The 17,192-nt window shown below is 53.3% G+C and overlaps 1 protein-coding gene across 2 annotated transcripts; it reads left to right on the forward strand.

Moving 5' to 3' along the window:
- The first annotated feature begins 1,419 nt into the window (after window positions 1–1,419).
- On the forward strand, window positions 1,420–16,956 carry LOC111945475 (uncharacterized). 2 transcript variants are annotated; one of them, XM_086873363.1, is made up of 4 exons: window positions 7,482–9,813; window positions 11,047–11,200; window positions 15,408–15,486; window positions 15,673–16,956. In XM_086873363.1, the coding sequence occupies exons 3-4, from the start codon at window positions 15,435–15,437 to the stop codon at window positions 16,509–16,511; spliced, it is 891 nt and encodes a 296-aa protein (XP_086729489.1). In that variant the 5' UTR covers window positions 7,482–9,813; window positions 11,047–11,200; window positions 15,408–15,434; the 3' UTR covers window positions 16,512–16,956. The 2 variants fall into 2 exon arrangements, with proteins under 2 accessions (XP_086729490.1, XP_086729489.1); XM_086873364.1 differs by lacking the exons at window positions 7,482–9,813; window positions 11,047–11,200 and adding an exon at window positions 1,420–1,541.
- Window positions 16,957–17,192: the final 236 nt, after the last annotated feature.

The raw sequence follows: 17,192 nt of genomic DNA on the forward strand, positions 1-17,192 counted from the left end.
CAGGGGCAGCCCACAAGGGGCTCATTCTTCTCTGTGACCAGACCTCCTCAGGAGACATTCAGCATCAGGATTGTAAAGAGCAAATCGTGACCTCCTGATCAGTACACAAAGATGTTTTACAGTTTGAACAGTAGAATGTTGTCACCGTAAGGGGCCTTCTTTGTTAATATAGCTCATGTTGTGTCATGTTTGGTAAATACCAGTGTTGTTGTACCAGCCTTGTTAATGCCACCTGGCCTTGTCTATTGCCTCTGCTGCTCCCGGCACCCCCCATGGCACCGATGACAGCACCCAGTGTGTAGATGAGCCCAACTCCCATGGGGGGTAGCACCCAGTGGGATTAACATTCAAAGACCCCTAGAATCAGCGAGCCAGGGCACAAACAAGACTACAAACTACACTGAGGAGCAAGGGAGAACATTGAGCAGCTGACTGATGTTCCAGCCATGTCACCATAACTAAATAACATTTGCTCTCCACCACTACTCAAGATTTACAGTAAACCAGAGTCCTTCTAGAGGCTCTCCTGAAGGCAGAATCCCCATCTCTGCCTTGTGGCAAAGCTGAACATCTCCTCCTCTGGGTCATCCATTTGGAACAGCAGTGGTTGAGCTTCCCCCACCTAGAGCTGCCCTCAATAAAGGCATTAAAAAGGAGCTGCTCTCCTTGCCTGCTCTTTTCAGAAGGACTGACCCCGTGGCAGAGTGACCCACGCTGCAGCACTGTGAGGGGCTGTTCCCCATGGGATGGACTCAGCTTGGAGAAGTTCCTGGAGAAGTCTCCGGTGGGAGAGAGCCCAGGGTGCAGCAGGGGAACGACTCCTGTCCCTGAGCAGCGGGAAAAGCCCCGGGGGATGGAGTGACCATGGCCCCATTCCCTGTGTCCCTGCACTGCCGGGGGAGGAGGCACAGCTGGGAGGAGGGAGGGGTGGGGGAAGCTGGTTTTAAGGGTCTTCCTTTACTTCTCATGATCCTGCTCTGAGTTTTTGGAGTTTTCTGCCAGAAATCTCTCTCCTCCCCCACTCATCCACAGGGATTTGGGGCGGTTTTCCCTTTTTGGGGGAAATCCCAGTGATGCACTGATGCTCCTAATTAGAGGTGAGAGAAGTGAGGCTCCAGGGCTTCCCGCTGAGCCGGAGCCACCGAACACCCAGGGCTGGGAAAGGCGGACCGGGAGCTGCGGAGAACTTTGTTTGTGTTTGGAGCTCAATGGCGGCTCGGGCCGGGCCCGTTCCAGGCCTGTTCCTCATCTCCGCCCTTCCCCTCACACAGCCCGGGGGGCCCTGAGAGCGCGGGGCGGGGCTGTGCCGTGTGCAGAGCCCGCCGCTGGCTCCGATTGGCTGCTGCTGCTGTCACTCTTGGTTCTGGCGCGCGCTGATTGGGCAGAGCGGGGACAAGCCCGGCCCCGCTGTCGCCCCCAGGGCGGCCGTGGGGCAGGAGAGCCGCCATTGCCGGAGCGTGTGTGCGGGCCCGGCAGCGGCGGCAGCGGCCGGAGCCCGGTGAGGCGGCGGCGGAGCTCGGAGGCGGCCCCAGCCATCGCAGGTGGGAGCCGCGCTCGGTTCTGCGGGGCTCGGGGCTCGCTGCGGGCCCGGGAGGGGGCGGCGGGGGGCTGTGGCGGGTGGCTTGTGCCGTGGCCGGCCCGTGTTGGCCCTGGCGTGAGGGCGCCGCGGGAGCGGCTGCCCGCGGTCTCCTTCCCGCTGGGGCCTCGGCAGGAGCCGGTGCCGGAGCAGCGCTGGCTCGTCCCGGTTCGTGTCGGTAGCCCGGAGGTGGCTGCGCTGTGCCCGGGGCTGGGCGGGCAAATTCCCGGCGCCAGAGGTTTGTGTGGCCAAAGGAGGCAGAGGAGCGGTGTGAGAGTGACTTTATTGCTGCCCAAAGGGAGAGGCCGTGGGGCATTTGCCGTGCGCTCTCTCCAGCTGCTGGAGGACGCGGCCTCGTTTTTGTCCTGATTTTCCCGGCCGCGTGTCCCTGTCCCTTTCCCCACTGGCGGAGGTGCTTGGAAGGTTCAGACTTCCCCATCTGCCTCCTGCATGTCCCGGTTAATATGTACCCCCCACTTTTGTATAACATCCGATATTGATGGCTCTGTTAAGTCTTTGTTCTTCTGGAAGTTCAGGAATTTAGCGGGACTTTGTCAGACCAGCGGTCCTTGTCAATTGGTAACATTTTCTGAAACTGAGGCTTTCTCCCATTGCTTCCTTATGTGCAAGTCCGTGGCCCTATCTGCAAGCAGATTCACTCATTGGCTCTGTTTTTTCTTCCTGGTTGTTCTTTGATTTTGGGATTGCTCTCAGTGCCATCATTCGCTGTCCTTTTGTAGCCGTTTGTGGCTCAGGAGGCCTGGCTGCCCCCTGCATCCCCTTGCTCAGCTGCTGAATGAGCTGCACTCAGCAAGGTGTCGTGCATGGTGAAAAGATGAGAGTTGCTGTAGAACATGAGAGGAGAAACTGCATTCGTTTAACCTATGGTCTGCCAGGCAAACATGGAGATGTGTTCCATTCCCATCTGTTCATGTTTGGACCAGTACACTGCTTTCTTACTTCCTTGTTATCTGTTTCTCCACTTTTCCTTTGTGATCTATTTGCCAACAACATCATTTAACTTTCCACAAGCTGCCTCCTTTTTCTGCTAAAAGATAATCTGACCCCATCCCATGGTGAAATGTATTCCTCATCTGAGTGGATTGGTTGGGAAGTCTGGAACTGGAGCTGTCTGGTTGGTATTATTTTGAAGACGTCCTGTAATCTAATTATGCCATGGAAATGATAAATGGGTTCTCTGGCACCTGATATGAATTCATTAGGGTTCCCTGGGGCTGGCCCATGGTGTTGCAGGATTTGTTCTGGTGGCCGTTCATCTTTTCCCCATTTTTGGGTGCTCCCTCCAGCCAGGTCTGCATCAATTTTTGGCTTTTCTCTAATTAAATCAGCACATACTTGGATTCCAAACTGATTTCCCTGAACTTGTGGTAGCAAAAAAACCCCAGTGCTCTAATTCACCCTGGATAACATAGAAAGTGAGAGCACAAGTTGAGGTTGGGAGTGGGATGATTCCCCCCCATTTTTTATAGTGAAGTTTTCACAACAATCTCCATTTGCCATTTTCCTTTTCAACTTAACCAATTTCTGCTGCAGAGTCAGATATCCTCACTATGGGCTCTGCCTTCAGCTGTGCAAATTCCATCTGTGCCCCCAGGCAGAGCTTGGGGTGAGGGGCAGAGGAATTCAGCCCAATTCCTCCCCCAGGCAGGAACACCCTGGTACATTGTCCAGGCTTTGCCCCAGGGGTGTTAATTTGCATTTCTAAAGCTCCTCTCCTGGCTGCCTGGAATGAAGCTTCTCTTCCAGGGCAGCCACAATCTGTTTTTTTGGGGTTTTTTTAACAATTTTCTATTAACTGTTTACCTTTTAAAGGGCCTCTTTTCAAACTCTTCTACTTTTCAAAATGCAGCTTAAAGGTGAACATGGAAAAACCCATACCATAATTTTGTCATCACTAAGAGCCATGCAAAAACATAAAAAAAAAAATAGAAAGCAATCAAATGTTTTATTTTTCTTCTCCTCTGACTAAAAACTGATTCTCACACCCCTGGCCCAAACAGAACTGACACTATAAAATAATTATTACAAAAAATTATTCTAATGGTGTAATCCTTTCACTGAAACTGTGAAAAGCAAAAACTCTCCAACAACGTCTTTAGAAAAATAAGGCATTACTTGATTCTGAACAGAATCATTTCAGCCACACAGTCTTCATGTGCAGAGAAAATCATTCCATGACATGTGAGTTTTACTAGATGTTTCCTGAACTTTAAGCAGTCTGAACCCATAGAAATCCATTGGTTTAGTGTTCATTGTTTCCAAGTTGTGGAGTTCTTAGTGTTTGGTTTCCTGTTGCACCCGGATTTCTGTGCCTCTGATGTGAATTAGGTCTGCACTCCTGGATTTCCTGCTCAGCCTTTTCCAGATCAGGTGTCTCCAGCTGTGCCAGGGCAGTGTCTGGGGTAGATGTTGGTTGATGTTTGCTGCTGGGCCTTGATGTTTTGTTGATTGTCGTTGTCTTTGTGGGAATCTTTTGGGCTCTTCCCAGTCTTTTGACATGTTAAGTTCATCTCTGCTGAATGGTGGAACATCCCTTTATAAAACCCTTTAAAATTCCTTTCCCCAAGGCAAATGCAAACCAAGCTTGACTGGAGAAATCAAATAAAGAATAATTTTACACTTGGTATATTTTCCAATACTCTAATCCCAGCCAGCCCAGAGTGTGAGTGTAATTGAGAGCCAGAGTGGAATTCTCACAGTGCCTTCCCCAGCAGCTGTGGCGAGGGCAGGCACAGAAAGCCCTGAAGCTCCAGCAGTGCCAGCCAGGATTGTCCCGCAGGGGCTGGAGATGCCAAAGGAGGGTGCCCAGGCCGAGGATTTCAGCAGAGGATCTGTGGGCAGGCCCAGGGGCTTGCCCCGCTGGGGAGCCCTGGCTGCTGCTGCCTTGCCTTCAGTGCAGGCTCAGGGGCGGCTCCCATCCTCCTGCTGCAGCCGGGAAATCCAAATCTGCGGGGCTGCAGAGCCCTTGAGCCGAGGCTGAGGGGTCCCCCCGTGTTCAGCTGTGCTGGGGCTGTTTCTGTGCTCAGGGACACTTGGAATGGGCCGTGCCACTTGGCCACCAGAGCTGCTTCTTTCCACTGCTTCGGCAGGACCCGATGTCCTGGTTGGATGTTGTGAACAGCAGAGTCCCAAGTCAGGGTCTGTGCCAGCCGAGCTTCCTGAGGGAGGGATTCCACAAGAGACAGGATTCTGACCACTGACTGCTTTGAATATACCTCCCTGATCTGCACCCTGCACTAGGTGGAGATTTACCAGGGTAAGGAATTCCAAAGATCAGTTCCAATGGAGTTAATTGAATATCTGCCCTGGGTCTGGCTCTTACTCTTGCCAAAGCCAAAAGCTGTACCCATGGAATCTTGGTTTCTATCAGCGGCTTCCAGAGGTGTTTCTTTGTTTCTCCATTCATTCTTCTTACCTGACCTGAGCACTGGGGGTGCCTGGGGTTGTGGAGGTCCCATTGTATTCTTAAAGCTGCCATAACCCCCCTGGAGGATCTTTCCTGTAAAGTGAATTCCCCTGTCTGAGTCTGTTGCTTCCACAATAGCTTATCTTGGAATTATTTGTTTTAGAAATCCCTTGATAACTGATCCAGTGATTGCTGAGGAAGTCAGAATTGCTTTTGGCACCCTGTTAGCTGCCCTGGTATCAGCATAAGATATTTAACCATTCCAGCTGAGGGCATGTCAGTGCCAGGTACTTACAAGCACAGCCAGCTCTGCAGGTTGAGCTGACATGGGGGCTGTGACCTGGGCTTTGTCTAATTCCCTTTCCTTAACAATAGCACGTCCTGTAATTCATTTCCCTTCTACTGCCCTTGAAAGCCCATCCATAAACACATTTTGTCCCTTAGGCCAGGGAATGTCTCATCTCTCCCAGTCCGGGTCTGGATCTCTCTCAATTCAATGCAGGCATGGGTTTCTCCCCAGCCCCCTCTCCAGGCTGTTCAAACAGGAGGCTGGGTTAAACCCTTCCCCTGTCCTCAATTCTAAATCCTCCTGTGCCACTGAACAAGTTTCATACTGCAGTCACCGAGCTCTGCTCATCCATTTAGGGGCTCTGTTGGGGTGCGTGGGAGAAGGTGAGGAGGGGTCCCCGGGGGTCGTGTCCCCCCCCCCGGGAGTGCCTGTGACTCCCCTATGTCCCCCCCATGCCGGGCTCACCCCCTTTTGTCTCTGCCAGAGCTCCTGACCCAGCTCCTGCTGTGCCCTGGGAGGGGCTTTGGGGAGCCCCCCTGGGACCCCCTTGGATCCCCATTCCTGGGCCCTGGGACCCCCCCGCATCTCCTTCCCCAGCTCCGGGACCCCCTGCACCCCCTTCTCCTGCACCAACAGCGCCCTGCACCCCCTTTCCCGGGGATCCTCCCCTGGCAGCCCCTGGATCCCCCGGTTCCGTCAGCCCGGGGACCCCCGGAGCCCCATTCCCGGCCATCCCGGGGCACCGCACCCCCAGGCCTCCCTTTCCAGGGAAAGCCGAGCTCGGCACGGGGCTCTCCAGCCGCTCTGGCATCACCCAAAGGAGGGGGAGAGAGCAGCAGAGAGAGAGAGAAGGAGACTGGGAATCGGGGCTCGGGCTCCCAGCGCCCGCTCCTGCTCCGCCGGGGCTGGGGAGCCGCAGCCGCAGGAAAAATGGGATCCGCGGATGCCGGGGCTTCCCCCGCTTTGGGCCGAAGCCGGCGGGTTCCAGGCGGAGTTTGGGCGCAGGGCCCGGGAGTTCAGCCCAGTTTGTCCCGGGGGTCCCGCAGTGCGCGGCCGAGGAGGGTCCCGGGGGATCCCGGGAGGGGATCCAGGGGAATTCCCTGGAATTGCCCCGTCCCCTCCCCCCGCGCTCCCTCGGGCACTTTCGCTTCCGCCTTGGCCGCCCTGCGCCGCCGGGATCTGCCCGGCGACCGGTGACGTCACTGCAGCCTCGGGCTGCCACTGGCGGGCAGCAAGGAGCGGCGCCAATGGCGGGGCCGGAGGCGGCTCTGGGGGCGGGGCCGGGGCTGTGGGCGGGGCCGCAGCGGAGCAGCGCGATGGCTCCAGCGCTGGGGCCGGGGGCGCTCCCGGGGGGCGGCGAGAGGTGAGGGGGACCCCCGGCACCGGGACTCTTTGATCGCCCATTCCGGAGCGCCGAGGGGCCCCTAAACCCCCATTCCTGGCCGCCGCCATCCCACCGAACCCCCATTCCCGGCCGTGGGTCCCACCCTGCACCCCCTTATCCGGCGCCAGGAACGCCTGCACCCCTTTCCCGGCCATCCCGCCTCTCGCAGCTTTCAGAGCCCCCTTCTTCACCCATTTACCCCCCGGACCCCTATTCCTGCCTCTCCCAGCAGCCAGCCCCTCCTTTCCTCAGCACTCAGGACACCCGGGACCCCTATTCCCAGCCATCCCGGCTTCCCCTGTCCTGGCAATGGGGACAGCGGGGACCCCTGGAGCTCCCTTTCCTGGGTACAGGAACGCCCTGAACTCCAGCCATGCCACATCTAGCCAGCCCTAGCCTCCCCTCTTGTCACTCCTGGCATCCCCAAATGCCCTTCCCGGCTCTCCCCGTTCCCCCTTTCCTTCAGCCGTGACCCCCCCGATCCCAAATCTCCAAATGTCCCCCCAGTTCTCCTCTCCCTGCGTTCCCTGCACGCGGTGCTGTCGGAGCCCGGCCCGGGCTTCCCGCAGTCCATGTCCATGGGGTCCCTGGCTGGGATCCCCTTCCAGCGCCGCCGCAGCGAGCGGGGCCGGGCGGAGCCGAGCCGGGATCTTGGGATAGCCAGGGCTGGGATATTGGGATAGCCAGGGCTGGGATATTGGGATAGCCAGGGCTGGGATATTGGGATAGCCAGAGCTGGGATATTGGGATAGCCAGAGCTGGGATACTGGGATAGCCAGGGCTAGGATATTGGGATAGCCAGGGCTGGGATCTTGGGATAGCCAGGGCTGGGATCTTGGGATAGCCAGGGCTGGGATATTGGGATAGCCAGGGCTGGGATATTGGGATAGCCAGAGCTGGGATATTGGGATAGCCAGAGCCGGCACAAGGAGCGGCACCGGCACGGGGCCAGCGGGGAGCTGCAGATGCTGCAGCAGCGGCACAGCCAGAGCGGGGCTGAGCGGGGGGAGCCGGGGCTGGGGGATCTGTGGGGCTGCGATGGCAACTGTGGCACCGCCATGGGAATCCCTGAGATCCAGGCTGAGGGATTAACAAATTCCCTGGCTCACAGCTGCAGGGAATGTCTCCGGAAATATGTCAGATATGGGCGGGAGGCGCTGGAGTGTAAAGGTGGGGAGGGCAGAATTCCCATGGGAATATGGGAATGGGAATGTGGGATTTGGGAGGGCAAAATTTGGGAACGTGGGAATTCTCATGCAAATTCCATGGATGGATTTCAGACATCCCATTCCCCTGAGATCTCCATGCATGGATCCTGCTGCTGTCCCATTCCCAAGGGAATTCTGTAGATGGATCTCACGGCCATGCCATTCCCACAGAATTCCATGGGCAGATCTCCCCATCCCACTGCCATGAGAGCCCCAATCCGGTTCCCCTCCAAACCCATCCTGGGGGTTGCCCTGTTCCTTGCCCTCCCCACCCCCCACAGGACTCCTGGGGGTCCCCCCCAGGACCCATCCAGCCCCCCTAAACTCTTCCTGGGTCCCCTCTCATCCTCCAATAACGGGAATTCCTGGAAGTCCCCCCGTATCCCCTCCCCCAGGACTTTGGGGGTCCCACCCGACCTGTCCGTGCACCCCCAGATTTCTTCCACAGCCCCCCTGTGATGGTGGAGGGTGGGGGCCGAGTGCTGGTGCCCCCCTGCCTGCAGCAGATCCAGCGGTGAGGGCAGTTCGGGGGGTCCCTCAGCATTTGGGGTCCCTGGGATTTGGGGTGACCCCCCGGGCCCCCCAGGATCTCCCTGAACACGCTGACGCTGCCCGTGGGCAGTGAGAAGGTTCAAACCCAGCACGGGGTCCCCAGCACTGCCACCCGCATTGCCCAGGTACCCCCAAACCTGCCGAGAACCCCCAAACCCCCCGGGACACCCCAACCTCCCCTGATCCCAAACACAGCCCTGGATGCTCCAAAAACTCCCCAGGACCGCAAAACCCCATACAGCCATTGAGAAGGTTCATACCTGGCATGTGCTCCCCATCTCCATCACCAGCAGGTTCCCCAAAACAGCCTTGAGACCCCCAGTTCCACCCCCGTGATCGCCCAAATTCCCCCATCTGGATTCCTGTAAACCCCCTTGAGAACCCCCCAAAAACCACCGTGGCCCCCAAAACACCCAGAACTTCCAAAAACCCCCAGGAAACGCTCACAAAGGTTTATACCCAGCATGGAGACCCCATCACCTTCATCGGCATCACCCAGGTACCCCCAACCCCTCCCGGGACCCCCAACCCCTCCCGGGCTCCACTGCCGGAACCAACGGGAGCGGTGTTGCCCTTTTAAGAGGAGTTACAGTGGGACCCGACAACACCGGGGACCCTTAAAGCGGCCATTAAAACCCCCAAAATCCACCCTGGGGGACAAAACATCCCCTACAGGGGCTTGGGGTGGGGACACCCCTAAAAATGTCACTTAAAGCCGTCATGATCCCCCCTCCAAAGGGGCTTGTGGGGCTGCGGCCGCACAAACACCCTAAAATGGGGAGGAAAAAACACCCCTGTAGTGGTGGGATCCCCCCGAAAAAACCTGAAAAAGAGAAAAACTCCTCTTGAGAGGGGCCTGAAGACCCTGAAGGGCCCTGGAAGAGGGACAAGATCCCCTCCTGTGCTGGGGCCTCCCCGAGCCGGGAACTCTCCCGTTCCTGCACTCGGGGGAGCCCCGAACGACGGCGGCTCCTGGGCTGAGCCCCCCTCAGCCGGGGCTGCGGGGTGAACTGGGGGGGCTGGGACGGGGCTTGGGGCTCCTGGGGTGAACTGGGGGACCCTCAGTGCTCCCACCTCCCCCTGTTCCCCTGTCCCGCCCCGTTCCCATTGTTCCCCCAAAGCTCCGCTGCCCCCAGCTCGGTTTGGGGGGGACCCAGCCCTTTCCCATCGTGTCCCGGCCCGGCCCCGCTCACCCGAGGGCTCCGAACCACGCCCAGGGACAGAGGAGGGACAGAGGAGGAGGAAGAGGAGGGACAGAGCAGGAGGAAGAGGAGGAGCAGGAGGAGGAAGAGCTGGAGCAGGCAGAGGAGGCTCCACCTGCGCTCCCCGCTCTCTGCATCTGCAGCTCCTTCGGGACCATCGCCCCCCATCCCGCAGGTGCCCGGGGAGGGGGAGCTCGCCCCAAATACCCCGGGGCTCCCTGGCTTTGGGGTTTTTGGGGGGGATGTTTGGGGATGGCAGGGCTCCAGAGCCGAGCCGCAGATGCCCCTCGGGGGCACCCCGGGGGTCCCCGGGAGGTGTTTTTGGGGGGTCCCGGTGGCGGTGGCGGCAGAGCCCCGGCAAAGGGGCCGGGGGGATGCGGGTCCGGCATGGCCGGGAAAGGGGTTCGGGGCTCCCGGTGCCGGCAGTGGCTGCTCCCAGCATTGCCCAGTTGCTCACCCCGTGTGCCTCCAGTTTCCTGTGAGCCCCACGATAAGCTATTCCCTTATATAAGTCATTCCCTATTAGACTACAATTTGTCTCCATTTTATCCCATTTTCCACATTTTTATCCCATTTTGCTCTATTTTTTCTAATTTTATCCCATTTTCATAATTATTTTCCCAATTTTTTTCCTATTTTTTTTTTTTCCCCATTTTTTCCCCATTTTTTTCCTTTTCCCCTCCATTTCTCCCTTTTTTATCTCATTTTTCCTCATTTTTTCCCAGTTTTTATGATTTTTTTTCCCTATTTTTACTCAAATTATTCCACAGGTTTTCCTATTTTACCCATTTTTTTCCATTTTTAATCTGTTTTTTCCCCATTTCCCCATTTTATGCTATTTTTGCTCCATTTTTCCCCAGTTTTTTCCCCATGTTCTCTCCTATTTTCCCCATTTTCTTCCATATTTTCCACCATTCTTGCAACATTTTTACCATTTTTATTCCTATTTTTACCCCAGTTTTCCCCATTATTTTCCCCATTTTTATCCTGGTTTTATCTCATTTTTCCACAATTTTATCCCAATTTGTTTCCATTTCTTTCTCCCTTTTTTCCCAATTTTTCCTCCATTTCCATCCCATTTTCCCCCATTTTTCCCTATTTTTTTCCAATTTTTTTCCCTAATTTTGGCTCCATTTTCCCCCATTTTTGCTCCATTTTTCCTGTCATTTTTCTCAGTTTTCCCCCATATTTTTGTAGTTTCCCCCGACTTTTCCACGTTCTTCCTCCATTTCTATCCTATTTTTCCCCATTTTCCCCTATCTTCCCCATTTAATTATCCCAAAAATTGAAATTTGGGGAAAAAAAAATAGAAATTTTGGTGGGAAAAAAGGTGCTTTGGTGGCAAAATTCCATGAATTTAAATCACAGCTTTTCCATGATTTTTCCATGATTTTTCCATGATTTCCAGCCAGAAGGAGGTGTGGGATTCATCCCAGTATTCTGGAAGCTGGAAGAGGACCAAGCCATCAGTCTTCCAAAAAACCTGGAGCAGCTCATCCGCAATTCCACCTTTCCCCACTCCCCCGATTCCCAGGTCTGGAAATTCTTCCACAAACTCCCAGGCAGGCAATTCCCAAAATTCCATGGAAAAATGGGATAGTTGGATTCCATCCTGGTTTTTTCCTGATTTTTCCCATTTTTTTCCCAGTTTTTGTCCCCTTTTTTCCTGTTTTTTCCTGATTTTTCCAGATTATTTTCCTCTTTATATTCCTCACTTTTCCCCCGATTTTTCCCAGTATTTTCCTAATATTTTCCCAATTTTTTCCCAATTTTTTCTTTCCTTTTTTTCCCATTTTTCCTTATTTTCCTCTCTTTTTTTCCCATTTTTTTTCCTGTTGTTTTTTCCAGTTCTTTCTCAAATTTTCCTGATTTTTTCCTGATTTCCCCTGATTTTTCCCTCTTCTTTTCCCAAATTTTTCTGGATTTTCCCCTACTTTTTCTTAAATTTTCCCCTCATTTTCTGTTTTTTCCCCTGATTTTTCCCAAATTTTTCCCTGATTTTCCCACAATTTTTTTCATTATTTTTTCTGATTTTTCCAGTTTTCATTTGCTTTTTCTTTTCCTGATCTTTCTCTCATTTTTCATAATTTTTTTTCAAATTTTTTTCCCATGTTTTTCCTGATTTTTCCCTCCTGATTTGTACCAATTTCCCCCCATTTTTTCCTAATTTTTCCTGACTTTTGCCTGTTTTTTTCTAAATATTTCCTGGCTTTTTCCCATTTATCTGTGGGGTTTTTTTCCCCGTTCTCTTTTCCTCATTTTTTCCCTGATTTTTTCCTTAATTTTTCCCAAATTTTTCCCAGTCTTCTTCCTCTTTCTTTTCCTCATTTTTACCCATTTTTTCCCTATTTCTTCCCCCATTTTTTCCTGATTTTCCCTTGTCTTTTCCCAATTGTTTCCTGGTTAGTCCCCAATTTTTTACAGTTTTTCCCTGATTATTTCCTTGTATTTTCTAGTTTTTTTACTGATTATTCCTGATTTTTTTAGGTTTCTTTCCTCTCACTTCTCAATTTTCCAAATTTTTTTCCTGATTTTTCCTGATTTTTTTTCCTGATATTTTCTCTTTCTTTTCCTGATTTTTTTTTCAGATTTTTCCCAATCTTTTCTCAAAATTTTCCTTGATTTTTGCAGTTTTTCCTGGTTTTTTGCCCATTTTCCCCCCTGATTTTTCCCTTTTCCTTTCCCAAATTTTTCTGGTTTTCCCAGTTTTTTCCTGATTCTTTTTCATTGTTTTTTTATAATTTTTTTTTCCAGATTTTTTTCCCTTATTTCCTTTGATTTTTCTTCTTTTTTCACAATTTTTTTCTGATTTTTTCCAACATTTTTCTCAAGTATTTCTGTTTGTTCTTTGATTTTTCCAAATTTTTTCCTGATTTTTTTCCCAGGGATTTTTGTCTTTCTTTTCCTGATATTTTCCCTTATTTTTATCAAATTTTCCCCAATTTTTTTCATGCTTTTCCCATTTTTTCCTTCTTTTTCCTGATATTTCCCTCTTCTTTTCTCAAATTTTTCCTAGCGTTCTCCCAATTTCTTCTCAAATTTCCCTGCTTTTTCCTGGTTTTTTTCCAATTTTTTTTAATTATTTCCCATTTTTTCCTAGATTTTATTCCTCTTTGTTTTCTTGATTTTTTCCTGACCTTTCCCAGTTATTTCCCAGTTTTATTCCTGGTTTTCCCCATATTTTTCCTATATTTTTCCTGTGTTTTCCTGCTTTTTCCCCATTTTTTCCTGATTTTTTTTCTGATTTTTCCCACTTTTTTGCACTTTCTTTTCCTGTGTTTTTTCCTTGATTTTTCACAATTTTTTCTTCAGTTTCCGCTTTTTTTTCCCAAATTTTTCCTGGTTTTCCCCAATTTTTTGTCAAATTTTCCCCTGTTTTTCCCAAATTTTTCCCAATTTTTTCCTGATTTTTCCTTAATTTTTTTTGATTTCACCTTGATATTTTTCTTTTTCCCTGAATTTTCCCTTCCATTTTCCTTGAATTTATCCTGGTTTTTTTTCCATTTTTCCCCAATTTTCCAGTTTCTTTCCCACTCCCATTATCATCCCAGTAACACCCAGTCTGATCCCAGTCACTCCCAGTCTAATCCCAGTCACTCCCAGTATGAGGCCAGTGGCCCCCAGTTGCTCCCTGGCAGTGCCAGTGTGACCCCAGTAGCCTCCAGTGGGATCCCTGGGACTCCCTGTCTCTCCCAGTATATCCCAGTCAGCCCCAGCACGCTCCCAGTCATTCCCAGCTCCTCCCAGTTGCTCTCAGCATGATCCCAGTTGTTCCCAGCCACTCCCAGTCAATCCCAGTATGATTCCAGTCACCCTCAGTGGGATCCCAGTCTCAGCCAGCAGGGACCCAGCTGCTCCCACTGTGATCCCAGTATGATCCCAGTTGAGTGTGATCCCAGAATAGTTGTAATTGTTCCCAGTTCCTACCAGTATGATCCCAGTTGTCCTTAGAATAGTCCCAGTCCATCTCAGCATGGTCCCACTCACTCCCAGTTGCCCCCAGTGTGATGACAGTTGTTCCCAGTGTGGTCACAGTCACTCCCAGTATATCCCAGTTGCCTCAGCAAGGTTCTGGTTACCTCAGAATGATCCCATTCTTTCCCAGTTACTCACACTTACTCCAAGTATGATCCCAGCTGTGGCCTCAGTTCCCTCAGCATGGTTCCAGTCACTTCCAGGATGATCCCAGTCACTCCCACTACAATCTCTGTCACTCCCAGTATGAGCTGTTGTGCCAGCCACCCCCAGTATGGTTCCAATCACTCCCATATCCTTCCAGCATGATTCCAGTCATGGCCAGAGTGACTCCCTGTCACTCCCAGGATGGGCCCAGTTGTTCCCAGTCACCTCCAGCATGGTTCCAGTCCCAGCCAGCACCTTTGCACTCACTCCCAGTATGATCCCAGCTTGTTCCAGCAGGATCCCAGTATGACCCCAGCATGGGCACAGCTGCTCCCAGGATTATCCAGTGTGCTTCCAGTTGCTCCCATTTACCTGCACTGTGGTTTCAGTTTCTCCCAGTCTATCCCAGTTTCTCCTAATCTCTCCTCAGGTGCTTCCAGCCTGATCCCAGTTGCTCCAGCCACTCCCAGTCACCCTGAGTGCAGTCCCAGTTGCTGCCAGTATGGTAGCAGTCTCTCTCAGCATGGCCCAGCTGCTCCCACTGTGATCCCAGTAGGATGCCAGTTGCCCTCAGCAGCGTTCCAGTCACTCCCTGTTCCTCCCAGTTTGATTCCAGTTGCACCCAGTTGCCCCTAGTATAGTCTCAGTCGCTTCCCAGATGATCCCAGCTGCTCCCAGCATGGTCTCAGTCATGCCCAGTTGCCCCCAGTGTAGACCCAGTCGCTCCCAGTCACTCCCAGTTGTCCCCAGCATGGTTCCCATTGTTCCCAGTGTGTTCCCAGTCATCCCCAGTATGGTCACAGACACTCCCAGTATATCCCAGTTGCCCTAAGCATGTCCGTAGTCATTCCCAGACACTTGCAGGGATCTCAGTCAGGTGCTTGTTATCTCAGTCACTCCCAGTATATCCCAGTCCAGCACTCCCTGAACTCACAGCCCCCCCATCCATGGGATCATCACCTCCCCATCCCACAGCTGCCCAGGGAGGGGGGAGCTCAGCCCAGATATCCCCAGAGGGTCCCTGGGTTGGGTTTTTGGAGGTGATGATTGGAGAATGAAGAACTCCAAAGCTGAGAAGAAAAAGGCCTTTGGGGGGACATTGGGGGGTCCTGGGGGCTGCTGCCAGCAGAGGCAGCCTGGAGGAGCAGAGCCCTGTGACCCCCAGGACCCCAAAGTGGGAGCCCAGAGAGGGGGAGCACCACAATACATGGAACCCCCAACAACCTGGAGAGGGGCAGGGGGATCTCCTTGGGCCTTCTGCACCCCCAAGCAGAGAACAAGGGAAGAAGGGACCCTGGGACCCCAAAACTCTAGGTATTTGTCATCATCCCTAAGTGGAGAGATGGAAATGGGGGGAACTTTTCAGATCCTGGCACTCCCCCAGCAGCCTGGGGAGGGCAGGGACTGAGTAGATGGGGGACCCCGAGTACAAGCGTGACCTCCAGCAGCTGGGACAGGGAGGAAACCCTGAACACCAAAGGGGAGAGAGCAGAGATGGGGAACTCCTGGAGGGCATTTTCAGGGCTGAATCTTGGTGTTTGGGAGGTTTATATGGGCACAAGGTGCCCGGTGACTTCTAGAGATGGACTTGGGCAGGAGGAACCCCTTAACCCAATGTGCTCATGAACTGTATTTTCCCCAAACCAGGATTTCTCATTCCCAAACCTTGGCTGGATGGAGAAGGAAGCAGCGAGGAAGAAGACGATGTCCCAGGACACCCAGGCAGGTGAGGAGGAAGTCAGTGCCCCTTTCCCCCTCTCTCCTGCTCCATCTCCCAGCCCAGCCTGGCCCCCGGCTGCAGGACAACCCCGCTGCCGACGCCGTCCTGCCGGGGACGCACTGGGGGGATCTCCTTCCCCTTCCCTCTGGCACGGAGGCAAATCCCATCCTCTCCTTGTCCTTCCTCCCCCAGACAAGGAGCTGAGGATGGAGACCAGGGAGGACAAATCCCCATGGCAGAACCTCATGGAAGGGGCTGATTTGAGCAGCTCCACAGTGCAGGAATCTAATGGGGAGGAAAATCCCCAGAGATCCCTCAGGAGGAGGGGCTCCAAACCCATCCCAGGGTGCTCTGAGGAGGAAAGACCCACCCTGTGCCGGGAAGGCAGCCGGAGATCCAGCCGGGGCTCTGAGCTGGTGGTCCATGAGCAGCTTCAGGATGGGGAGAAGCCCTACAAGTGCTTGGAATGTGGGAAGAGCTTCAGCTCAAGCACCAAACTGATCTGCCACCAGATGATCCACACTGGGGAATGGGCCTACGAGTGTGGGGAATGTGGGAAGGGCTTCAGCTGCAGCTCCCAGCTCATCATCCACCAGCGCATCCACACTGGGGAGAGGCCCTATGAGTGTCTCGAGTGTGGGAAGAGGTTTCACAGCAGCTCCAATCTCCTCCTGCACCAGCGGATTCACACGGATGAGAGGCCCTTCCGCTGCCCCGACTGTGGGGAGGGCTTCAAGCAGAACTACACCCTCATCATCCACCAGCGCATCCACACTGGGGAGAGGCCCTATGAGTGTCCTGAGTGTGGGAAGAGGTTTCAGACCAGCTCCACTCTCCTCAGGCACCAGCGGATTCACACGGATGAGAGGCCCTTCCGCTGCCCCGACTGCGGGGAGGGCTTTAAGCGAAACTCCAACCTCATCAGGCACCGGCGCATCCACACTGGGGAGAGGCCCTACGAGTGTCCCCAGTGTGGGAAGAGCTTCACCCAGAGCTCTCACTTGACCAGACACCAACGGAGGCACCAGTAAGGGAAGCCCTGCCAGTGCCCCAAGTGCAGGAAGAGCTTTGTGCACTGCTCCAGCTTCATCCCCCCTTGGAGGATCCCCATTGGGAAGAGACCCGGTGATCCATGTTCCCTGGGATCCATGCTGGGAAGACACCTGTACCTTTTCCTGCCTGTGGCAATGTCATGATGTGGGATTAAAGAACGTGAGGGTCTGGCCATGGCCCTTTTGTTATATTCAATCCCATCTCAGGTCATTGCCAGGGGCAGGAAGAGGACTCCCTCTCTCTCACCAGAGTAGAAGGGTGTCCTTTCCTGGCAGGAGGAAATGCATGTCCAGGAAGAGCCAGTTGGTGGTGTGTTAGTTTTCCCTGTGAATGGTTTGTCTTATCCTTTCTGTTACCAAAATTGTTTCTGTTCCTGTTTTTGCCTTATCTCGTTGCTGTTCTCAATAAATTGTTCTTATCCCAGCCTGGGATCTTTGCCTTTTGTGCTTTCCATGGGAGGTGGGAGGGAAGCGAGCGGCAGCGCGGTTTCAGCAGGAGCAGGAAATTGGGGAATGCCATTCCTGAAGCCCAGCCCGTGGAAACCGAGCATCCCAGCTGGTGCCAGGCCTGGTTGCCATGGCAGCAGCCTTGGGAGCGGGTCCCTGGCTGGGGGCTGCGGGAACCTCTTCCCTCTGGTGCCCAGGGACAGGAGTGGAGGG

Source organism: Cyanistes caeruleus, unplaced genomic scaffold, assembly GCF_971803275.1.
Source record: "Cyanistes caeruleus unplaced genomic scaffold, bCyaCae1.hap1.1 HAP1_SCAFFOLD_94, whole genome shotgun sequence".
In the NCBI taxonomy this organism is placed as follows: domain Eukaryota; kingdom Metazoa; phylum Chordata; class Aves; order Passeriformes; family Paridae; genus Cyanistes; species Cyanistes caeruleus.

Bases quoted from the DNA above. Each gene is read 5' to 3' on its own strand.
- LOC111945475 (XM_086873364.1), top strand. From the start codon at position 15,435: ATGGAGAAGGAAGCAGCGAGGAAGAAGACGATGTCCCAGGACACCCAG. The intron at 15,487-15,672 runs GTGAGGAGGAAG...TTCCTCCCCCAG, and splicing joins GTCCCAGGACACCCAGGCAG to ACAAGGAGCTGAGGATGGAG.